The sequence below is a fragment of the Bufo gargarizans genome, unplaced genomic scaffold, assembly GCF_014858855.1.
Source record: "Bufo gargarizans isolate SCDJY-AF-19 unplaced genomic scaffold, ASM1485885v1 original_scaffold_2167_pilon, whole genome shotgun sequence".
NCBI classification, from domain to species: domain Eukaryota; kingdom Metazoa; phylum Chordata; class Amphibia; order Anura; family Bufonidae; genus Bufo; species Bufo gargarizans.
The window spans coordinates 3,305-25,176 of NW_025334671.1; the positions used below are offsets into that span (position 1 = coordinate 3,305).

Genomic DNA, 21,872 nt, shown 5'->3' on the forward strand with positions numbered 1-21,872 from the left:
TATAGTGCTATAATCTTCTTTGTCTAATAGTTGTAATTTTTTTCTCATCTGAAGTTCAGATTGGAAAAAAATTACAACTATAAAAAAAAATATTATAGCACTATATTAGCTAAATTGCTCTATATTCGTTTTTTTCGAATATTCGCTATATTGATATAATTACCAATATTCGAAAAAACTGTTATAGCAATATAGCGAATATTCAAAAAATCGAAAATAGAGCAATTTAGCTAATATAGTGCTATAATCTTTTGGGTTTTTTTCTTGAAAAAAATCGGCAAGGTAATGATTGTGTAATATGCGAATTTTCGGATTCGAATTTTTATTGCGAATTTTTTAACTTACAACTATTAGACAATAGCACTATATTAGCTTAATTGCTCTATATTCGTTTTTTTCCAATTTTCGCTATATTGCTATAACTTCGTTTTTTCGAATATTCGTAATTATAGCAATATAGCGAATATTCGAAAAAAACGAATATAGAGCAATTTAGCTAATATAGTGCTATAATCTTTTTTTTTATAGTTGTAATTTTTTTCCAATCTGAACTTCAGATGAGAAAAAAATTACAACTATTAGACAAAGAAGATTATAGCACTATATTTGCTAAATTGCTCTATATTCGTTTTTTCGAATATTTGTAATATTCTAAATCAAGAATATATAGCAATAAAGCGAATATTCGAAAAAAACGAATATAGAGCAATTTAGCTCAGTGCTATAATCTTCTTTGTCTTAAAGTCGAAAAATTCGCAATAAAAATTCGAATCCGAAAATTCGAATTACGAAACTTTGCATATTACACAATCATTACCTTGCCGATTTTTTGCAAGAAATTGTTTTTGCGAATTTTCGAATTTTCGAATATTCGACGAATATTCTAAAAAATATTCGCGAAATATCGCGAATTCGAATATGACCCCTGCCGCTCATCACTAATAATGCTGCCCCCACCAGCTTAAGTTCTACTAATGGCTGCAGGGTGGTTGTTCTAAGATATTTCTCGCCTGACACGCCAAGGTCCACCTGTTCCATGTAGCATAAAATGTGACTCATCGGAGAAGACAACCCTTGACCAATCAGCGGAGGTCCAATCAGATACTGCTCTGAAAATTGAAGCCATTTCTGCTTCTCTGATAACTTACCCTATCACACACCTCATATATCCACCAAGCCAGCTCATGACACCTACCTTCCTACTTGAGCTACGTGCTGCCGACATCGACAGTAGGAAGTGGTCCGAATAATGTGACTTTGTGTACAATGGCCCCTAGTTGTGCCACGTGTGTGTGTATATATAATGCAATGTCCCCCCCACACTTGTTCCAGGTCTCGCTGCCTCCAGTGCTGAGAGAGTCTTTCAGCGCATGCAAATGGAGAGGTATTTTATGATGATTTTTTAACCCCCTTTTTTGAACGGACATTAGACTAGTGCTCTCCTGTCTAAATGGCCGTTAACAATTATTCCAGTGAGGTCTGTCTGGCCATTAAAACGGGCAAAATTAGGACATGTCCTATTTTGTGAAGGCCAATATTCAGTGGCAGTTAAAAACGACCATGTGAATAGCCATAGACTTCCGTTGGTTCTAGAAATGCCCGTGTAATGGCCATTTATCACGTTTGGATGAGTGTAGCCCTAGTGTCTCATGTCGTGTCAGCGGAGACAGCTGGCTGGTTGTAGTGCAGCTCTGACATCAGTAAATGAACATTCAGAGATAATGTAGAAGGAAGGATGAGACCCAACATTCAAACATTGTCCTGGCCATGTTATTGATGAAATATCATCCTCTTCTGGACCGTGATGGCTCCTATTATTCTTACACCTGTCCTTCTCAGGACTTTACATAGGCTTTATTACCTTCATTTCAATATCTCCCCGAAGTTCCAGTTGAAAGCAGCTAAATTCATCTAAGACTTCTTTGGTGGTTGAAGAAATGTGGATCTTAAGTGCTGAAGAGGAGAGGAAATGCGATCAGTCTGGAATGGGTAGTATAGGACACAGCTTAACTAACTCCTACCACTATGGACCTTTCTGTAACATCATCTGGAGGTTGCAGAACCTATAGCTATGCAAGCCAAGCAGTTCCAGCAGCAGGATCAACTATTTGCACAAGATCCTGCTGGATTACCTCCAAATGCTGATTTTATACAATTGCAGGGAATGTCGCCCACCCAACAACAAGTGATTACACATTCCTAGATTTTGAATGCATTTGTCCAACTGTTCCATGTTTAAGTACTTTTTGCGCAACTTGCTGTTCTCTATCAATGAGCTATACTGCAAAATTCACACCAGGTGTTTGATCCATGAATCGCCCAATAAATGTCCTGCTTCAATGCCTTAATTAGAATTGGTATTTACACAGTCCTCCTCATCATGCTGTTCACATATTGACATCATGAGACCAAGACGACACCTAACAATTGATCAACAGTACCTCACCATTTTGAAGCAGGATGTTCTCAGATGGAAGTGGCCACTGAATTTAGAGTGTCACAGAGTGTCATCAGCAGGTTGCAACAGAGATACAGAGAGAATGGAAGAGTCACAGAAAGGCATAGCAGTGGACATCCTTTGGCCACATCCCACACTAATGACCGCTTCATTGTGAACAATGCCCTGCGGAACTAGATGATGAATGCCACACAACTCCAGGCACATTTAACGGAGGTGAGAGGCACCCAAGTGTCATATCAGACTATTCGAAACTGTTTATATCAGAGTAGTCTGCGTGCTAGACGACCAGCAAAGGTACCTGACCACACCAGGCACAGGAATCATCGTCTTGCATGGGCCAGGGAGCATCTACGCTGGACGAGGGACCAGTGGCCTCAGTGTTGTTCACTGATGAAAGTTGATTCACGCTGAGCAGAAATGATGTTACGGAGAGTGCTCTGCATCAGCCAGTGTGGTCACCAGACAAGCCTTTGGTGGTGGTGATGGTGTTACAGTTTGGGCAGGTGCGTCTAGTAAATACAGAACTGCCCTTCACTTTGTGAATGGTACAGTGACAAGCCCATACTATTTGAAGAACATTATTAATCCAGTCATTGTGCCTCTGCATGAACAACACAGGCCTAATTTCATCTTTATGGAGGACAATGCCCCAGCTCATCGAGGTTGTATCATTAGAGAATAGCCGCTGTAGACTGGGAGACCTCAAATGGAGTGGTCTCCACTTTCTCCAGACCTAAATCCCAGGTCGTAACTCTGTACTCCAGAACTTCAATGACCTGAGGGCCACCATTCAAGAAGAGTGGGATGCCATGCCTCAGCAGACAATAAGTCCCATTTGTGAACAGCGGGAGATGTCGTTATCAATCTGGAATTGATGGTCAAAGCCACATGACAAGTTTTTGAGACACTGAAATTTTTTCTGGGGGTATACCCAGCACTAGTGTTGGCTTTTGTTTCAATAAATTTTTTGAGATGAGGAAATCACTGCATGCTTCTACTTAAATGTCCTACTTTCATGATATAATATCACTGGAGCAGGAACCTTTTACATTTTACATAAATTTCACCCGAAAGCCAAATATCCTTAACTTTTTGCAAGTAGTGTATTACTTCTCAGCATTTAGCATTTTTACAAGGACTCTAATGAGCTCAACATTGCCTTGTGAAGGCTACATGAGATGATGCTCACCTTCCCCATTAGATTCCATCCGGGACGCTGTGTTCACTGTGTCACCAAACAGACAGTAGCGTGGCATCTTCAGTCCAACCACACCTGCGCAGACTGGACCTAAACAAACAGGAATAATATGCCCCTTATATAAATGGTGACAAACGGCTGATGAATATAATAAGGATTGTTTTCTGCAGTGTGTATTATTGAAGAACTGGTGAGGTGACATATCAATTGCCCTCTGTATGGGATCAGCTTATTAGTATGAGAGTCACTGAAAAAGTAGAGCACAGCTACCTGAAGAGCTTGGAGCTGCCAGGCTATAGACCGACAGCTACCTGAAGAACTTGGAGCTGCCAGGCTATAGACCCCCAGCTACCTGAAGAGCTTGGAGCTGCCAGGCTATAGACCCCCAGCTACCTGAAGAGCTTGGAGCTGCCAGGCTATAGACCCCCAGCTACCTGAAGAGCTTGGAGCTGCCAGGCTATAGACCCCCAGCTACCTGAAGAGCTTCGAGCTGCCAGGCTATAGACCCCCAGCTACCTGAAGACCTTGGAGCTGCCAAGCTATAGACCCACAGCTACCTAAAGAAGTTGGAGCCGCCAGGCTATAGACCCCCAGCTACCTGAAGACCTTGGAGCTGCCAAGCTCTAGACCCACAGCTACCTAAAGACATTGGAGCTGCCAAGCTCTAGACCCACAGCTACCTAAAGACCCTGGAGCCGCCAAGCTATAGACCCCCAACTACCTAAAGAACTTGGAGCTGCCAGGCTATAGACCCCCAGCTACCTGAAGAGCTTGGAGCTGCCAGGCTATAGACCCACAGCTATGTGAAGAATTTGAAGTTGCCAGGCTATAGGCCCACATAAAGATATTACAGGAGGCTCGGGGACAGAGCTAGTAGAATTAGGTGGCTCTCAGTAAAACACATACTGTAGGTCCTTACGAGTGTCAAATATCTTCAGCCCCAGGCCCGACACCAGAAGCAGCACAGTATAAGTAAAGCATTTACTGATGAATGTGGATATTATTAGACCTTTGTATTGGAAGGTACATGATGGTCCTCTTCTGATCAGCCTTAGGCCTCATGTACATGACCGTATCCATTCTGTGGTCCACAAAACACAAATCCACAAAAGCATACTAGCCGGGTGTGTTCCAAGATTTTATCGTTTCACATGTCTCACCCTATGTTACAAATGCCTATTCTTGCCCACAAAACAGACAAGAAAAGGAGATGTTCTATATTTTGTGGGTCAGCAGAACGGACAAACAGATGCAGACAAAAATACGATGGTGTGCAAGGGGGCTTAGACTTAAGACCCTGGATGGCTACTGCCACGATTTGTAACATTGTGATGTTTTAGAACGCTCTCCCCTTTGTGTGGGGGTCCCTGTCACCCCCCCCCCCTTATCTGCCTGGGTAGAATGTTTTTACCTTGGCAGGAGCGGGGTCCTCAGGCCCACGCCGCCTCTGTCTACACTCCAGTCTTTGATGAATCTTCACATATTTCCAAAGCCTCAGCCTGGGATCTTCTCTCCTTTTTAGGAAAAGTTTTCTTCTGCTCTTGTCTTTGTTTATCAGAAAAAAAGTAGATTAACCCCTTTAGAGCTGAAGTCCACCCTGACTGCCAGAGTTCTAGATCTCCCTGTACATTTAGTACTCATTCACATGGACGGATCTGGGGCTTTTCCAGGGCAGCTAATGCCCTTTGCCCATTGCTGGGGTAGTGGGCCTCTGATCGGCCTGAAATAATCTGTCCATGTCGCTGGAGAGAATAAATAACCAATGTGGATATTTGCTCCCTTCTTCTATAGAGGTTTATTTTTTTTTTAAAGGGAACCTGTCACCGGGATTTGGGGTATAGAGCTGAAGACATGGGTTGCTAGATGCCCGTTAGCACATCCGCAATATCCAGTCCCCATAGCTCTGTGTGCTTTTATTGCAAGGAGGAGATTCGGTGGATGCGGGGCGGTGCTGGACTCCTCTCGGGGACAGGACTCATCTCAGGTTAATTTGCATATATATCAATTTTTTTTTTTTTTTTTACACAATAAAAGCACACAGAGCTATGGGGACTGGGTATTGCGGATGTGCTAGTGGCCATTTGGCAGCCCATGTCCTCAGCTCTATACACAAAATCCAGATGACAGGTTCCCTTTAAGGGTATATACGGCTTCGTAAATCTTTATGTCTCCAATGCCGCCAAAATAGAAAAAAAACACAGGCACTTTGCCTTAGGCCCCTTTCACACGGGCGAGATTTCCGCGCGGATGCGATGCGTGAGTTGAACGCATTGCACCCGCACTGAATACCGACCCATTCATTTCTATAGGGCTGTGCACATGAGCGGTGATTTTCACGCATCACTTGTGCGTTGCGTGAAAATTGCAGCATGTTCTATATTGTGCGTTTTCGACGTAACGCAGACCCCATAGAAATGAATAGGGTTGCGTGAAAATCGTAAGCTTCCGCAAGCAAGTGCTAGGAGACGATCGGGATGGAGACCCGATCATTATTATTTTCCCTTGTAACATGGTTATAAGGGAAAATAATAGCATTCTGAATACTGAACGTATTCCCCCTGTAACTGGGGCTACTATGTCAGCCCTGAACTCAGTCTGTACAGCGCTGTATACTGCTGTACAGCCTCTCTGTGGGGAGTGTATTTCTCCTGTAACTGGGGCTACTATGTCAGCCCTGCACTGAGGCTGTACAGCACTGTATACTGCTGTACAGCCTCTCTGGGGGGTGTATTCCCCCTGTAACTGGGGCTACTATGTCAGCCCTGCACTCAGTCTGTACAGCGCTGTATACTGCTGTATAGCCTCTCTGGGGGGAGTATTTCCCCAGTAACTGGGGTTACTATGTCAGCCCTGCACTGAGGCTGTACAGCGCTGTATACTGCTGTACAGCCTCTCTGGGTGGTGTATTTCCCCTGTAACTGGGGCTACTATGTCAGCCCTGCACTGAGGCTGTACAGCGCTGTATACTGCTGTGCAGCCTCTCTGGGGGGAGTATTCCCCCTGTAACTGGGGCTACTATGTCAGCCCTGCACTCAGTCTGTACAGCGCTGTATACTGCTGTATAGCCTCTCTGGGGGGAGTATTTCCCCAGTAACTGGGGTTACTATGTCAGCCCTGCACTGAGGCTGTACAGCGCTGTATACTGCTGTACAGCCTCTCTGGGTGGTGTATTTCCCCTGTAACTGGGGCTACTATGTCAGCCCTGCACTGAGGCTGTACAGCGCTGTATACTGCTGTACAGCCTCTCTGGGGGTGTATTTCCCCTGTAACTGGGGCTACTATGTCAGCCCTGCACTCAGTCTGTACAGCGCTGTATACTGCTGTATAGCCTCTCTGGGGGGAGTATTTCCCCAGTAACTGGGGTTACTATGTCAGCCCTGCACTGAGGCTGTACAGCGCTGTATACTGCTGTACAGCCTCTCTGGGTGGTGTATTTCCCCAGTAACTGGGGCTCCTATGTCAGCCCTGCACTGAGGCTGTACAGCGCTGTATACTGCTGTGCAGCCTCTCTGGGGGGTGTATTTCCCCTGTAACTGGGGCTACTATGTCAGCCCTGCACTGAGGCTGTACAGCGCTGTATACTGCTGTACAGCCTCTCTGGGGGGAGTATTTCCCCAGTAACTGGGGCTACTATGTCAGCCCTGCACTGAGGCTGTACAGCGCTGTATACTGCTGTACAGCCTCTCTGGGGTGTGTATTTCCCCTGTAACTGGGGTTACTATGTCAGCCCTGCACTGAGGCTGTACAGCGCTGTATACTGCTGTATAGCCTCTCTGGGGTGTGTATTTCCCCTGTAACTGGGGCTACTATGTCAGCCCTGCACTGAGGCTGTACAGCGCTGTATACTGCTGTACAGCCTCTCTGGGGATGTATTTCTCCTGTAACTGGGGCTACTATGTCAGCCCTGCACTGAGGCTGTACAGCGCTGTATACTGCTGTACAGCCTCTCTGGGGGGTGTATTTCTCCTGTAACTGGGGCTCCTATGTAAGCCCTGCACTGAGGCTGTACAGTGCTGTATACTGCTGTACAGCCTCTCTGGGGGGTGTATTTCTCCTGTAACTGGGGCTCCTATGTCAGCCCTGCACTGAGGCTGTACAGCGCTGTATACTGCTGTACAGCCTCTCTGGGGGGTGTATTCCCCCTGTAACTGGGGCTACTATGTCAGCCCTGCACTGAGGCTGTACAGCGCTGTATACTGCTGTATAGCCTCTCTGGGGGGTGTATTTCTCCTGTAACTGGGGTTACTATGTCAGCCCTGCACTGAGGCTGTACAGCGCTGTATACTGCTGTACAGCCTCTCTGGGGTGTGTATTTCCCCTGTAACTGGGGCTACTATGTCAGCCCTGCACTGAGGCTGTACAGTGCTGTATACTGCTGTACAGCCTCTCTGGGGGGTGTATTTCCACTGTAACTGGGGCTACTATGTCAGCCCTGCACTGAGGCTGTACAGCTCTGTATACTGCTGTACAGCCTCTCTGGGGGGTGTATTTCCCCTGTAACTGGGGCTACTATGTCAGCCCTGCACTGAGGCTGTACAGCGCTGTATACTGCTGTACAGCCTCTCTGGGGGGTGTATTTCTCCTGTAACTGGGGCTCCTATGTCTGCCCTGCACTGAGGCTGTACAATGTTGTATACTGCTGTACGGACTCTCTGGGGTGTATTTCCCCTGTAACTGGGGCTACTATGTCAGCCCTGCACTGAGGCTGTACAGTGCTTTATACTGCTGTACAGCCTCTCTGGGGGGTGTATTTCCCCTGTAACTGGGGCTACTATGTCAGCCCTGCACTGAGGCTGTACAGCGCTGTATACTGCTGTACAGCCTCTCTGGGCTGTGTATTTCTCCTGTAACTGGGGCGACTATGTCAGCCCTGCTCTGAGGCTGTACAGCGTTGTATACTGCTGTACAGCCTCTCTGGGCTGTGTATTTCTCCTGTAACTGGGGCTCCTATGTCTGTCCTGCACTGAGGCTGTACAGTGCTGTATACTGCTGTACAGCCTCTCTGGGCTGTGTATTTCTCCTGTAACTGGGGCTCCTATGTCTGTCCTGCACTGAGGCTGTACAGTGCTGTATACTGCTGTACAGCCTCTCTGGGCTGTGTATTTCTCCTGTAACTAGGGCTCCTATGTCTGCCCTCCACTGAGGCTGTACAGTGCTGTATACTGCTGTACAGCCTCCCTGGGGGTCCTATTTTCCCTGTTACTGGGGCTTCTATGTCAAGTGAAGTTAAATGTCTCCCAGAGGTCTTGTATGACCTTAAGGGGGACACAAAGTAGAAAAAAAGAAAGAAAAAGGTTTCAAATGTAAAAAAAGAAAAAAAAATCCCCAATTAAGTAATTATTATTTTTTTATACAAAAATAAAAATAAAATAAATAGACATATTTGGTATTGCCGCGTCCATCTCTCAAAAAATAAAAACAAATATAGGTATATATCAGAACATGGAGACATCAAAACATAATTTTTTGGTTTCAAAAATGCTATTATTGTGTTAAAGTGAAATAAATAAAAAGTATACATATTAGGTATAGCTGCGTCCGTAACAACCAGCTCTATAAAAATATCACATGACCTAATCACTTTTTGTAACCATACATGACAAAAATTGCAACACCAAGCAATCAAAAAGGCGTATGACCCCCAAAATAGTACCAATCTAACCGTCACCTCATCCTGCAAAAAATCCCTACCTAAGACAATAAAAGACAATAAAAAAAGATACGGCTGTCAGACTATGGAGACACTAAAACATCATTTTTTTGGTTCAAAAGTATACTTATTAGGTATTGACACGTCCGTAACGATCTGCTCTATCAAAATGTCACAGAGATAAATGTGACTATATATTAGACTGCCTGTTGACAATGAGTCTGATGCACAGTGAGTCTATGTATCACTGAACAGAGTAAGTATTAATGGCGCAGCAGGTGAACTAGATAAACGTGACTATATCTTAGACCGCCTGTTGACAATGAGTCTGATGCACAGCGAGTCTATGTATTACTGAACAGAGTAAGTATTAATGGCGCAGCAGGTGAACTAGATAAACGTGACTATATATTAGACCGCCTGTTGACAATGAGTCTGATGCACAGTGAGTCTATGTATCACTGAACAGAGTAAGTATTAATGGCGCAGCAGGTGAACTAGATAAACGTGACTATATATTAGACCGCCTGTTGACAATGAGTTTGATGCACAGTGAGTCTATGTATTACTGAACAGAGTAAGTATTAATGGCGCAACAGGTGAACTAGATAAACATGACTATATATTAGACCGCCTGTTGACAGTGAGTCTATGTATCACTGAACAGAGTAAGTGTTAATGGCGCAGCAGGTGAACTAGATAAACATGACTATATATTAGACCGCCTGTTGACAATGAGTCTGATGCACAGTGAGTCTATGTATTACTGAACAGAGTAAGTATTAATTGCGCAGCAGGTGAACTAGATAAACATGACTATATCTTAGACCGCCTGTTGACAATGAGTCTGATGCACAGTGAGTCTATGCATCACTGAACAGAGTAAGTATTAATGGCGCAGCAGATGAACTACATAAATGCGTCTATATATTAGACCGCCTGTTGACAAGGAGTCTGATGCACAGTGAGTCTATGTATCACTGAACAGAGTAAGTATTAATGACGCAGCAGATGAACTAGATAAACGTGACTATATCTTAGACCGCCTGTTGACAATGAGTCTGATGCACAGTGAGTCTATGTATCACTGAACAGAGTAAGTGTTAATGGCGCAGCAGGTGAACTAGATAAACGTGACTATATATTAGACTGCCTGTTGACAATGAGTCTGATGCACAGTGAGTCTATGCATCACTGAACAGAGTAAGTATTAATGGCGCAGCAGGTGAACTAGATAAACGTGACTATATATTAGGCAGCCTGTTGACAATGAGTCTGATGCACAGTGAGTCTATGTATCACTGAACAGAGTAAGTATTAATGGCGCAGCAGGTGAACTAGATAAACGTGACTATATATTAGGCAGCCTGTTGACAATGAGTCTGATGCACAGTGAGTCTATGTATCACTGAACAGAGTAAGTATTAATGGTGCAGCAGATGAACTACATAAACGTGACTATATTTTAGACCACCTGTTGACAATGAGTCTGATGCACAGTGAGTCTATGTATCACTGAACAGAGTAAGTATTAATGGCGCAGCAGATGAACTACATAAACGTGACTATATATTAGACCGCCTGTTGACAATGAGTCTGATGCACAGTGAGTCTATGTATCACTGAACAGAGTAAGTGTTAATGGCGCAGCAGGTGAACTAGATAAATGCGTCTATATATTAGACCGCCTGTTGACAATGAGTCTGATGCACAGTGAGTCTATGTATCACTGAACAGAGTAAGTATTAATGGCGCAGCAGGTGAACTAGATAAATGCGTCTATATATTAGACCGCCTGTTGACAATGAGTCTGATGCACAGTGAGTCTATGTATCACTGAACAGAGTAAGTATTAATGGCGCAGCAGATGAACTAGATAAACGTGACTATATCTTAGACCGCCTGTTGACAATGAGTCTGATGCACAGTGAGTCTATGTATCACTGAACAGAGTAAGTGTTAATGGCGCAGCAGGTGAACTAGATAAACGTGACTATATATTAGACCGCCTGTTGACAATGAGTCTGATGCACAGTGAGTCTATGTATCACTGAACAGAGTAAGTGTTAATGGCGCAGCAGGTGAACTAGATAAACGTGACTATATATTAGACCGCCTGTTGACAATGAGTCTGATGCACAGTAAGTCTATGTATCACTGAACAGAGTAAGTATTAATGGCGCAGCAGGTGAACTAGATAAACGTGACTATATATTAGACCGCCTGTTGACAATGAGTCTGATGCACAGTGAGTCTATGTATCACTGGTCAGAGTAAGTGTTAATGGCGCAGCAGGTGAACTAGTGTTGAAGGTGCTCCATAAATCATGTGCAGGGTTAACCCTATCTGTCCTGTATGAGCCAGATTTCTTATACGGATATAATAAAAGGTGTTTAATCCGTATGGACATCACAAGCAGATCTGCCGCTGGATCCAGATGGAGCACCACGTCCCCTGCTGAAGTCACTCAACACAAGCGGGATTTGGCCAGAAATCATTCACACGAGCGATGCATGGCAGAGTCGGCTCGGTGGAGGATGATTTTGCCGCCAGGCTAAGTCAGTTTTGCCTGCAGTTGTGTTCAGGGCTTCAGTTCTTCCGTCTGGATTGTATTTGTTGTCATCTGTTTTTCATGCACATGAAAGAAACCCTGAAAAACAGCATCTAGCAACCATCAGCGGAGAACAGACCGTGCACAGATGCAGTCCCTGGGCATCAGTTTTTATTCACTGACCCATTGACTTGAATGAACCGGTCCTTCGAAAAAAACAAAAAAGGATGAAGATAGAAGATGGCTGAGCGGGAAAGACAGACATTGCATAGAGCCATTGAAATGAACGGGCCTGGGATCAGTCTGCATGTGAGGTAAGCCTAAGGGTTAAACAGATCAACTGGCAAATCTGCTAAATTCTAATCGCTGAATCCGTTTACTCGTTTCCAGCGACAACTTTGCGTGTTCATGACCCTCACAGCAGGAAAACCCGGAGCCGGATGGATGACACAAAAAATGGTGCCAAGCAGAGGATAACTGGTCATACGTGGGAATGGAATGGTCCGAATTCCTGGAGACACCAGTCTTTCAGCACACAATCACGTTCCGTGGATCAGCCCAATAGAGAGCAGATCATTAGAAATGACACCATGTCTGAATACCTGTATGGATTCCTATTCGCAGATGGAGCTGTGTGTTCGGGCGGTGACGGATCTTGAAGGTTTTCACAGTGTCCAGGAGGGCCAGGGACATACGCGCAATTTCTCGTGCATGCAACTTCCCATTCCGTACTGGTAACCCTGAAACCACCATGTATGCGTCACCGATGGTCTCCACCTGTGGAGATAGTCCTTTATATAAGCAGACAGAAAAGGCTGGGCAATATGAATATGGGCCAAAATGGAGAACTGTACCTACAGAAACAGTGAGGGCTCTGGGACAAGACCACCACTGCCACCTGAGGGTATTGGGGTGGGGTCTGTATCTTTACTGCTGGCAGGAGCTTGGATGGGGCCTAGGAATAATGATCATCTTAAAGTGGGGAGCACATCCCCTTCAGAAGAGTCCATCAGTCCAGTCTCTTACCTTGTAGACATCGAAGTTGTCTATTATAGCATCGAAACAGGTGTACAGGTCATTCAGTAAGGTGACCACCTGAGGAAACACAAGCAGGCTGGTAAGAAATACTTCCATGTATGTACGGATAGAGGAGTCAGGTGATGTTGGGGTTACCTGCATGGGCGTGCTCTCTGCAGACATTGAGGTGAACCCCACAATGTCACTGAAATAGATGGTGACGCTGTCAAAAGCTTCGGCCTGGACAGTCTCTCCTCTCTTCAGCTGCTCCGCCACTGAACTGCAGAGACAAGAGGCTCATGAGCGCATCTACCCCCAAGACGTGTCCTGCAGATGAAGCCCCATGTCTGCCAACACCAGAGATCTGCTCCAGCAGCTCTACGCCAGGGATCAGCCACCTCCGGCACCCCATCTCTTCCAAAACTATAACTCCTAGAATGCTTCACTCAATTCTATGGGAGATACAGCCAAACACGTGTGCATGCTGGGACTTGTAGTTTCACAGGTAGCTGATCCCTGCTCTACGCCATCAAAATGAGTCAAATGCAATTGTGGCATTCCACGCAGTTTCACAGACGTCCCTGACGTGACCTTTGTTACACTTTTTTCAGGAAGCCTGTAATATCAAGCTCCTGACGGCAGGCATCACATCCAGATGTTCCTCCGGTGGTGGCTTCTGGCAGGAAGTGGCTTTTCCGATCATATGGGTGAAATTGACTCATTTACTTGCGTTTGATACATTTTGAGTGCCACTGAGCGCTACTTTGATAAATGGTGTTATGTGAAAGTACATTGTATCATAAGATTGTGTGCGTTACCACATGGTGTTGTTACATTGTATCACATTGTGCTGTGTTAGGTCACATGGTGCGTTTTTCCATATTGTGTTACACAGTTTTGGGGTTTTGGGTTTTAGTGTAACCAGAGGTCTACTTTAGGTGAAGCACTGTTTGCAGTGTGACCAGTGGACTAGTGTAGATGATGCACTGGTTGCAGTGTGACCAGTGGACTAGTGTAGATGATGCACTGGTTGCAGTGTGATCAGTGGGCTAGCGTAGATGAAGCATTGTTTGCAGTGTGATCAGTGGCTAGCGTAGATGAAGCATTGTTTGCAGTGTGATCAGTGGCTAGCATAGATGAAGCATTGTTTGCAGTGTGATCAGTGGCTAGCGTAGATGATGCACTGGTTGCAGTGTGATCAGGGGGCTAGCGTAGATGAAGCACTGGTTGCAGTGTGATCAGTGGCTAGCGTAGATGATGCACTGGTTGCAGTGTGATCAGTGGCTAGCGTAGATGATGCACTGGTTGCAGTGTGATCAGTGGCTAGCGTAGATGATGCACTGGTTGCAGTGTGATCAGTGGGCTGGTGTAGATGATGCACTGGTTGCAGTGTGATCAGTGGGCTAGTGTAGATGATGCACTGGTTGCAGGGTGATCAGTGGGCTAGTGTAGATGATGCACTGGTTGCAGTGTGATCAGTGGCTAGCGTAGATGATGCACTGGTTGCAGTGTGACCAGTGGACTAGTGTAGATGATGCACTGGTTGCAGTGTGACCAGTGGACTAGTGTAGATGATGCACTGGTTGCAGTGTGATCAGTGGGCTAGCGTAGATGAAGCATTGTTTGCAGTGTGATCAGTGGCTAGCGTAGATGAAGCATTGTTTGCAGTGTGATCAGTGGCTAGCGTAGATGAAGCATTGTTTGCAGTGTGATCAGTGGCTAGCGTAGATGATGCACTGGTTGCAGTGTGATCAGGGGGCTAGCGTAGATGAAGCACTGGTTGCAGTGTGATCAGTGGCTAGCGTAGATGATGCACTGGTTGCAGTGTGATCAGTGGCTAGCGTAGATGATGCACTGGTTGCAGTGTGATCAGTGGCTAGCGTAGATGATGCACTGGTTGCAGTGTGATCAGTGGGCTGGTGTAGATGATGCACTGGTTGCAGTGTGATCAGTGGCTAGCGTAGATGATGCACTGGTTGCAGTGTGATCAGTGGGCTAGTGTAGATGATGCACTGGTTGCAGGGTGATCAGTGGGCTAGTGTAGATGATGCACTGGTTGCAGTGTGATCAGTGGCTAGCGTAGATGATGCACTGGTTGCTGTGTGATCAGTGGGCTAGTGTAGATGATGCACTGGTTACAGTGTGATCAGTGGCTAGCATAGATGATGCACTGGTTGCTGTGTGATCAGTGGGCTAGTGTAGATGATGCACTGGTTGCAGTGTGATCAGTGGGCTAGCATAGATGAAGCACTGGTTGCTGTGTGATCAGTAGGCTAGTGTAGATGATGCACTGGTTGCAGTGTGATCAGTGGGCTGGTGTAGATGATGCACTGGTTGCAGTGTGATCAGTGGGATAGTGTAGATGATGCACTGGTTGCAGTGTGATCAGTGGGCTAGCATAGATGAAGCACTGGTTGCAGTGTGACCAGTGAGCTAGTGTAGATTATGCACTGGTTGCAGTGTGATCAGTGGCTAGCGTAGATGATGCACTGGTTGCAGTGTGACCAGTGGGTTAGGGTAGATGATGCACTGGTTGCAGTGTGACCAGTAAGCTAGTGTAGATGATGCACTGGTTGCAGTGTGACCAGTGGGCTAGTGTAGATGATGCACTGGTTGCCGTGTGATCAGTGGGCTAGTGTAGATGATGCACTGGTTGCAGTGTGATCAGGGGGCTAGCATAGATGATGAACTGGTTGCAGTGTGATCAGTGGGCTAGTGTAGATGATGCACTGGTTGCAGTGTGATCAGGGGGCTAGCATAGATGATGCACTGGTTGCAGTGTGATCAGTGGGCTAGTGTAGATGATGCACTGGTTGCAGTGTGATCAGTGGGCTGGTGTAGATGATGCACTGGTTGCAGTGTGATCAGTGGGCTAGTGTAGATGATGCACTGGTTGCAGTGTGATCAGTGGGCTAGTGTAGATGATGCACTGGTTGCAGTGTGATCAGTGGGCTAGTGTAGATGATGCACTGGTTGCAGTGTGATCAGTGGGCTAGTGTAGATGATGCACTGGTTGCAGTGTGATCAGTGGGCTAGCATAGATGAAGCACTGGTTGCTGTGTGATCAGTGGGCTAGTGTAGATGATGCACTGGTTGCAGTGAGACCAGTGGGCTAGTGTAGATGATGCACTGGTTGCAGTGTGACCAGTGAGCTAGTGTAGATGATGCATTGGTTGCAGTGTGATCAGTAGGCTAGCGTAGATGATGCACTGGTTGCAGTGTGACCAGTGGGTTAGGGTAGATGATGCACTGGTTGCAGTGTGACCAGTAAGCTAGTGTAGATGATGCACTGGTTGCAGTGTGATCAGTGGGCTAGTGTAGATGATGCACTGGTTGCTGTGTGATCAGTGGGCTAGTGTAGATGATGCACTGGTTGCAGTGTGATCAGTGGGCTAGCATAGATGAAGCACTGGTTGCTGTGTGATCAGTAGGCTAGTGTAGATGATGCACTGGTTGCAGTGTGATCAGTGGGCTGGTGTAGATGATGCACTGGTTGCAGTGTGATCAGTGGGATAGTGTAGATGATGCACTGGTTGCAGTGTGATCAGTGGGCTAGCATAGATGAAGCACTGGTTGCAGTGTGACCAGTGAGCTAGTGTAGATGATGCACTGGTTGCAGTGTGACCAGTGGGTTAGGGTAGATGATGCACTGGTTGCAGTGTGACCAGTAAGCTAGTGTAGATGATGCACTGGTTGCAGTGTGACCAGTGGGCTAGTGTAGATGATGCACTGGTTGCCGTGTGATCAGTGGGCTAGTGTAGATGATGCACTGGTTGCAGTGTGATCAGGGGGCTAGCTTAGATGATGAACTGGTTGCAGTGTGATCAGTGGGCTAGTGTAGATGATGCACTGGTTGCAGTGTGATCAGGGGGCTAGCATAGATGATGCACTGGTTGCAGTGTGATCAGTGGGCTAGTGTAGATGATGCACTGGTTGCAGTGTGACCAGTGGGCTGGTGTAGATGATGCACTGGTTGCAGTGTGATCAGTGGGCTAGTGTAGATGATGCACTGGTTGCAGTGTGATCAGTGGGCTAGTGTAGATGATGCACTGGTTGCAGTGTGATCAGTGGGCTAGTGTAGATGATGCACTGGTTGCAGTGTGATCAGTGGGCTAGTGAAGATGATGCACTGGTTGCAGTGTGATCAGTGGGCTAGTGTAGATGATGCACTGGTTGCAGTGTGATCAGTGGGCTAGTGTAGATGATACACTGGTTGCAGTGAGACCAGTGGGCTAGTGTAGATGATGCACTGGTTGCAGTGTGACCAGTGAGCTAGTGTAGATGATGCATTGGTTGCAGTGTGATCAGTAGGCTAGCGTAGATGATGCACTGGTTGCAGTGTGACCAGTGGGTTAGGGTAGATGATGCACTGGTTGCAGTGTGACCAGTAAGCTAGTGTAGATGATGCACTGGTTGCAGTGTGATCAGTGGGCTAGTGTAGATGATGCACTGGTTGCAGTGTGATCAGTAGGCTAGTGTAGATGATACACTGGTTGCAGTGTGACCAGTGGGCTAGTGTAGATGATGCACTGGTTGCCGTGTGATCAGTGGGCTAGTGTAGATGATGCACTGGTTGGAGTGTGATCAGGGGGCTAGCATAGATGATGAACTGGTTGCAGTGTGATCAGTGGGCTAGTGTAGATGATGCACTGGTTGCAGTGTGACCAGTGGGCTAGCATAGATGAAGCACTGGTTGCTGTGTGATCAGTAGGCTAGTGTAGATGATGCACTGGTTGCAGTGTGATCAGTGGGCTAGTGTAGATGATGCACTTGTTGCAGTGTGATCAGTGGGCTAGTGTAGATGATGCACTGGTTGCAGTGAGACCAGTGGGCTTGTGTAGATGATGCACTGTTTGCAGTGTGACCAGTGAGCTAGTGTAGATGATGCATTGGTTGCAGTGTGATCAGTAGGCTAGTGTAGATGATGCACTGGTTGCAGTGTGACCAGTGGGCTAGTGTAGATGATGCACTGGTTGCAGTGTGATCAGTGGGCTAGTGAAGATGATGCACTGGTTGCAGTGTGATCAGTGGCTAGCGTAGATGATGCACTGGTTGCAGTGTGACCAGTGGGTTAGGGTAGATGATGCACTGGTTGTAGTGTGACCAGTAAGCTAGTGTAGATGATGCACTGGTTGCAGTGTGATCAGTGGGCTTGCGTAGATGATGCACTGGTTGCAGTGTGATCAGTGGGCTAGTGTAGATGATGCACTGGTTGCAGTGTGATCAGTGGGCTAGCGTAGATGATGCACTGGTTGCAGTGTGATCAGTGGCTAGCGTAGATGATGCACTGGTTGCAGTGTGACCAGTGGGTTGGTGTAGATGATGCACTGGTTGCTGTGTGACCAGTGGGCTGGTGTAGATGATGCACTGGTTGCAGTGTGATCAGTGGGCTTGCGTAGATGATGCACTGGTTGCTGTGTGATCAGTAGGCTTGCGTAGATGATGCACTGGTTGCTGTGTGATCAGTAGGCTAGTGTAGATGATGCACTGGTTGCAGTGTGATCAGTGGCTGGTGTAGATGATGCACTGGTTGCAGTGTGACCAGTGGGCTAGTGTAGATGATGCACTGGTTGCAGGCCTGGTTCCTGAGGGGAGCCAAAGCCTCCACTACGCATAGGAGGACAGATTTGCTATAAATGCACCTAACAAGGTGCCTTGTACAGATCTTGTATTGGGGTCTGATGTACTCACTGCGGCAGGATCTGATAGAGCAGATTTTCTGCCTTGCGCTTCTCCTCCAGGTACGCCTGTGTCCTCTCCTCTACTAATTTCTCCAGATTGTTTGCATATTGCTCCATGCGAGACAGTAAATTATCCAGAATGCTGCTTGTGCCCTCCCTGTAACACATGAAAGACATGAAGCAGAAAAGCCCTCTGCCGGGAGTAGAGAAGACCACCCCACCAGCGTCCCACAAGGGCTTACTTGTTGAACTTGCAGATGTACATCTTAATCTGGCTGAATTCAGGTCTCTCCAATGGGTCCTCCGCCCAGCACTTCTCCATCAGGATGCCAAGCTCTTCACTGTGACAGCTGACGTCCACTGTTGGCCGGAAATATGGTCGCTGTCCATTTCTGACCTTCTGAACAATCTCTGAAAGGAAGTAATGGGCAGCCCTAAATACAGGTACAATGTGGGAGGGTGACCTCACCTGGGCTCCTTGAGCTCTAGCAACCCCCAGTTACAAGCCCTGAACATGAGAGGTGACATGATATTACCCTTTGGACTGAGGTCCATGCCCTGGATGTAAAATGCCCCATTTCTCAGTGCGATTTCCTGCAGTATGATTCCAAAGCTGTAGACATCACCTTTCTGAGTGCCTTGAGGCGGGGGTCTCCCCATACGTAACAGCTCAGGAGCCGTCCAAAGCTTCTCTGTATATAGAACAAAGAGAAGAGGTGTCAGGTGCACAGAGGTTGTCACAGACTGTAAGCGTTACAATGTGCTGCATATCATTTACATCCTCAGCGAAGAGCAGAAAACAGGACTACCCTTCTATTCAGCGCAAACCAGTGTTTAATCTCTGCTACATTGTTACCAAGTCTCCGCCTTCTCATCGTCTCTGCTACATTATTACCAAGTCTCCGCCTTCTCATCATCTCTGCTACATTGTTACCAAGTCTCCGTCTTCTCATCATCTCTGCTACATTGTTACCAAGTCTCCGCCTTCTCATCATCTCTGCTACATTATTACCAAGTCTCCGCCTTCTCATCATCTCTGCTACATTGTTACCAAGTCTCCGCCTTCTCATCATCTCTGCTACATTATTACCAAGTCTCCGCCTTCTCATCATCTCTGCTACATTGTTACCAAGTCTCCGCCTTCTCATCGTCTCTGCTACATTGTTACCAAGTCTCCGCCTTCTCATCATCTCTGCTACATTGTTACCAAGTCTCCGTCTTCTCATCATCTCTGCTACATTGTTACCAAGTCTCCGCCTTCTCATCATCTCTGCTACATTGTTACCAAGTCTCCGTCTTCTCATCATCTCTGCTACATTGTTACCAAGTCTCCGCCTTCTCATCATCTCTGCTACATTGTTACCAAGTCTCCGCCTCCTCATCATCTCTGCTACATTATTACCAAGTCTCCGCCTTCTCATCATCTCTGCTGCATTATTACCAAGTCTCCGTCTTCTCATCATCTCTGCTACATTGTTACCAAGTCTCCGCCTTCTCATCATCTCTGCTACATTGTTACCAAGTCTCCGCCTTCTCATCATCTCTGCTACATTGTTACCAAGTCTCCGCCTCCTCATCATCTCTGCTACATTATTACCAAGTCTCCGCCTTCTCATCATCTCTGCTGCATTATTACCAAGTCTCTACCTTCTCATCATCTCTGCTACATTGTTACCAAGTCTCCGCCTTCTCATCATCTCTGCTACATTGTTACCAAGTCTCCGCCTTCTCATCATCTCTGCTACATTGTTACCAAGTCTCCGCCTCCTCATCATCTCTGCTACATTATTACCAAGTCTCCGCCTTCTCATCATCTCTGCTGCATTATTACCAAGTCTCTACCTTCTCATCATCTCTGCTACATTGTTACCAAGTCTCCGCCTTCTCATCATCTCTGCTACATTATTACCAAGTCTTCGCCTTCTCATCGTCTCTGCTGCATTATTACCAAGTCTCCACCTTCTCATCATCTCTGCTACATTGTTACCAAGTCTCTGCCTTATCCTCATCTCTGCTACATTGTTACAAAATGTCCACATTGTCATCATCTCTGCTACATTGTTTAGGACATCCTGGTCTCCTACTCATAAGTACCCTGTGATGCAGATAGATTACACTGACTGATCAGCCAGAACATAACACATGGTTAAGATCATAGTTCCTGGCGACAAACACGCCTGTCGGGGGGGGGGGGGGGGGGGGGGTATATCCAGCTGATAATAACATTGACTGTCTGGGGAAAATGACATCTGTCACAGTAGGAGGGGATGCGTCTGGGCGGCCTGGTCTGATAAATCACATGACATGTGAAAAGCCTGGTGTGTGTGCATCACTTACCTGGAGAACAGATGGCACCAGGTGCACTATGGGAAGAAGACGGTCTGGTCTGAGGAATCACACTACATCATGTGGACGGCCGGGTGTATGCGTCACTTACCTGGAGAACAGATGGCACCAGGTGCACTATGGGAAGAGGACGGCCCTGTCTGAGGAATCACATTACATCATGTGGACGGCCGGGGGTGTGCGTCACTTACCTGGAGAAGAGATGGCGCCAGGTGCACTATGGGAAGAAGGCGGCCTGGTCTGAGGAATCACATTACATCATGTGGACGGCCGCCTTCTTCCCATAGTGCACCTGGTGCCATCTCTTCTCCAGGTAAGTGACACACACACACCCGGCCGTCCACATGATGTAATGTGATTTCTCAGACCAGGCCGCCTTCTTTCCAGAGTGCACCGAGTGCCATCTGTTCTCCAGGTAAGTGATGCACACACACCAGGCTGTTCATATGATGTAATGTGATTCCTCAGACCAGGCCACCTTTTTCCCCATACAGGACCTGGTGCCATCTCTTCTCCAGGTAAGTGACACATACACCCAGCCGTCCACATGATGTAATGTGATTCCTCAGACCAGGCCGCCTTCTTCCCATAGTGCAACTAGATCCATCTCTTCCCCAGGTAAGTGACGCACACACCAGGCTGTTCACATGATGTAATGTGATTCCTCAGACCAGGCCGCCTTCTTCCCATAGTGCACCTGGTGCCATCTCTTCTCCAGGTAAGTGACACATACACCCAGCCGTCCACATGATGTAATGTGATTCCTCAGACCAGGCCGCCTTCTTCCCATAGTGCAACTAGATCCATCTCTTCCCCAGGTAAGTGACGCACACACCAGGCTGTTCACATGATGTAATGTGATTCCTCAGACCAGGCCGCCTTCTTCCCATAGTGCACCTGGTGCCATCTCTTCTCCAGGTAAGTGACACACACCCGGCCGTCCACATGATGTAATGTGATTCCTCAGA

At 46.7% G+C, this 21,872-nt stretch overlaps 1 protein-coding gene across 1 annotated transcript in view; it reads right to left on the bottom strand.

Annotated features, from left to right (window-relative positions):
• Positions 1-1,861: 1,861 nt before the first annotated feature.
• The window catches only part of NPR2 (natriuretic peptide receptor 2), a gene marked incomplete at both ends in the record, with an annotated part of 98,750 nt that continues 78,739 nt past the window's right edge, over positions 1,862-21,872 (bottom strand). The window contains 8 exons of the mRNA XM_044274958.1: positions 1,862-1,953; positions 3,651-3,749; positions 12,463-12,637; positions 12,887-12,955; positions 13,034-13,157; positions 18,569-18,715; positions 18,801-18,969; positions 19,095-19,250. Coding sequence (XP_044130893.1) covers positions 1,862-1,953; positions 3,651-3,749; positions 12,463-12,637; positions 12,887-12,955; positions 13,034-13,157; positions 18,569-18,715; positions 18,801-18,969; positions 19,095-19,250 — 1,031 coding nt within the window. The remainder of the gene's footprint in view (positions 1,954-3,650; positions 3,750-12,462; positions 12,638-12,886; positions 12,956-13,033; positions 13,158-18,568; positions 18,716-18,800; positions 18,970-19,094; positions 19,251-21,872) is intronic.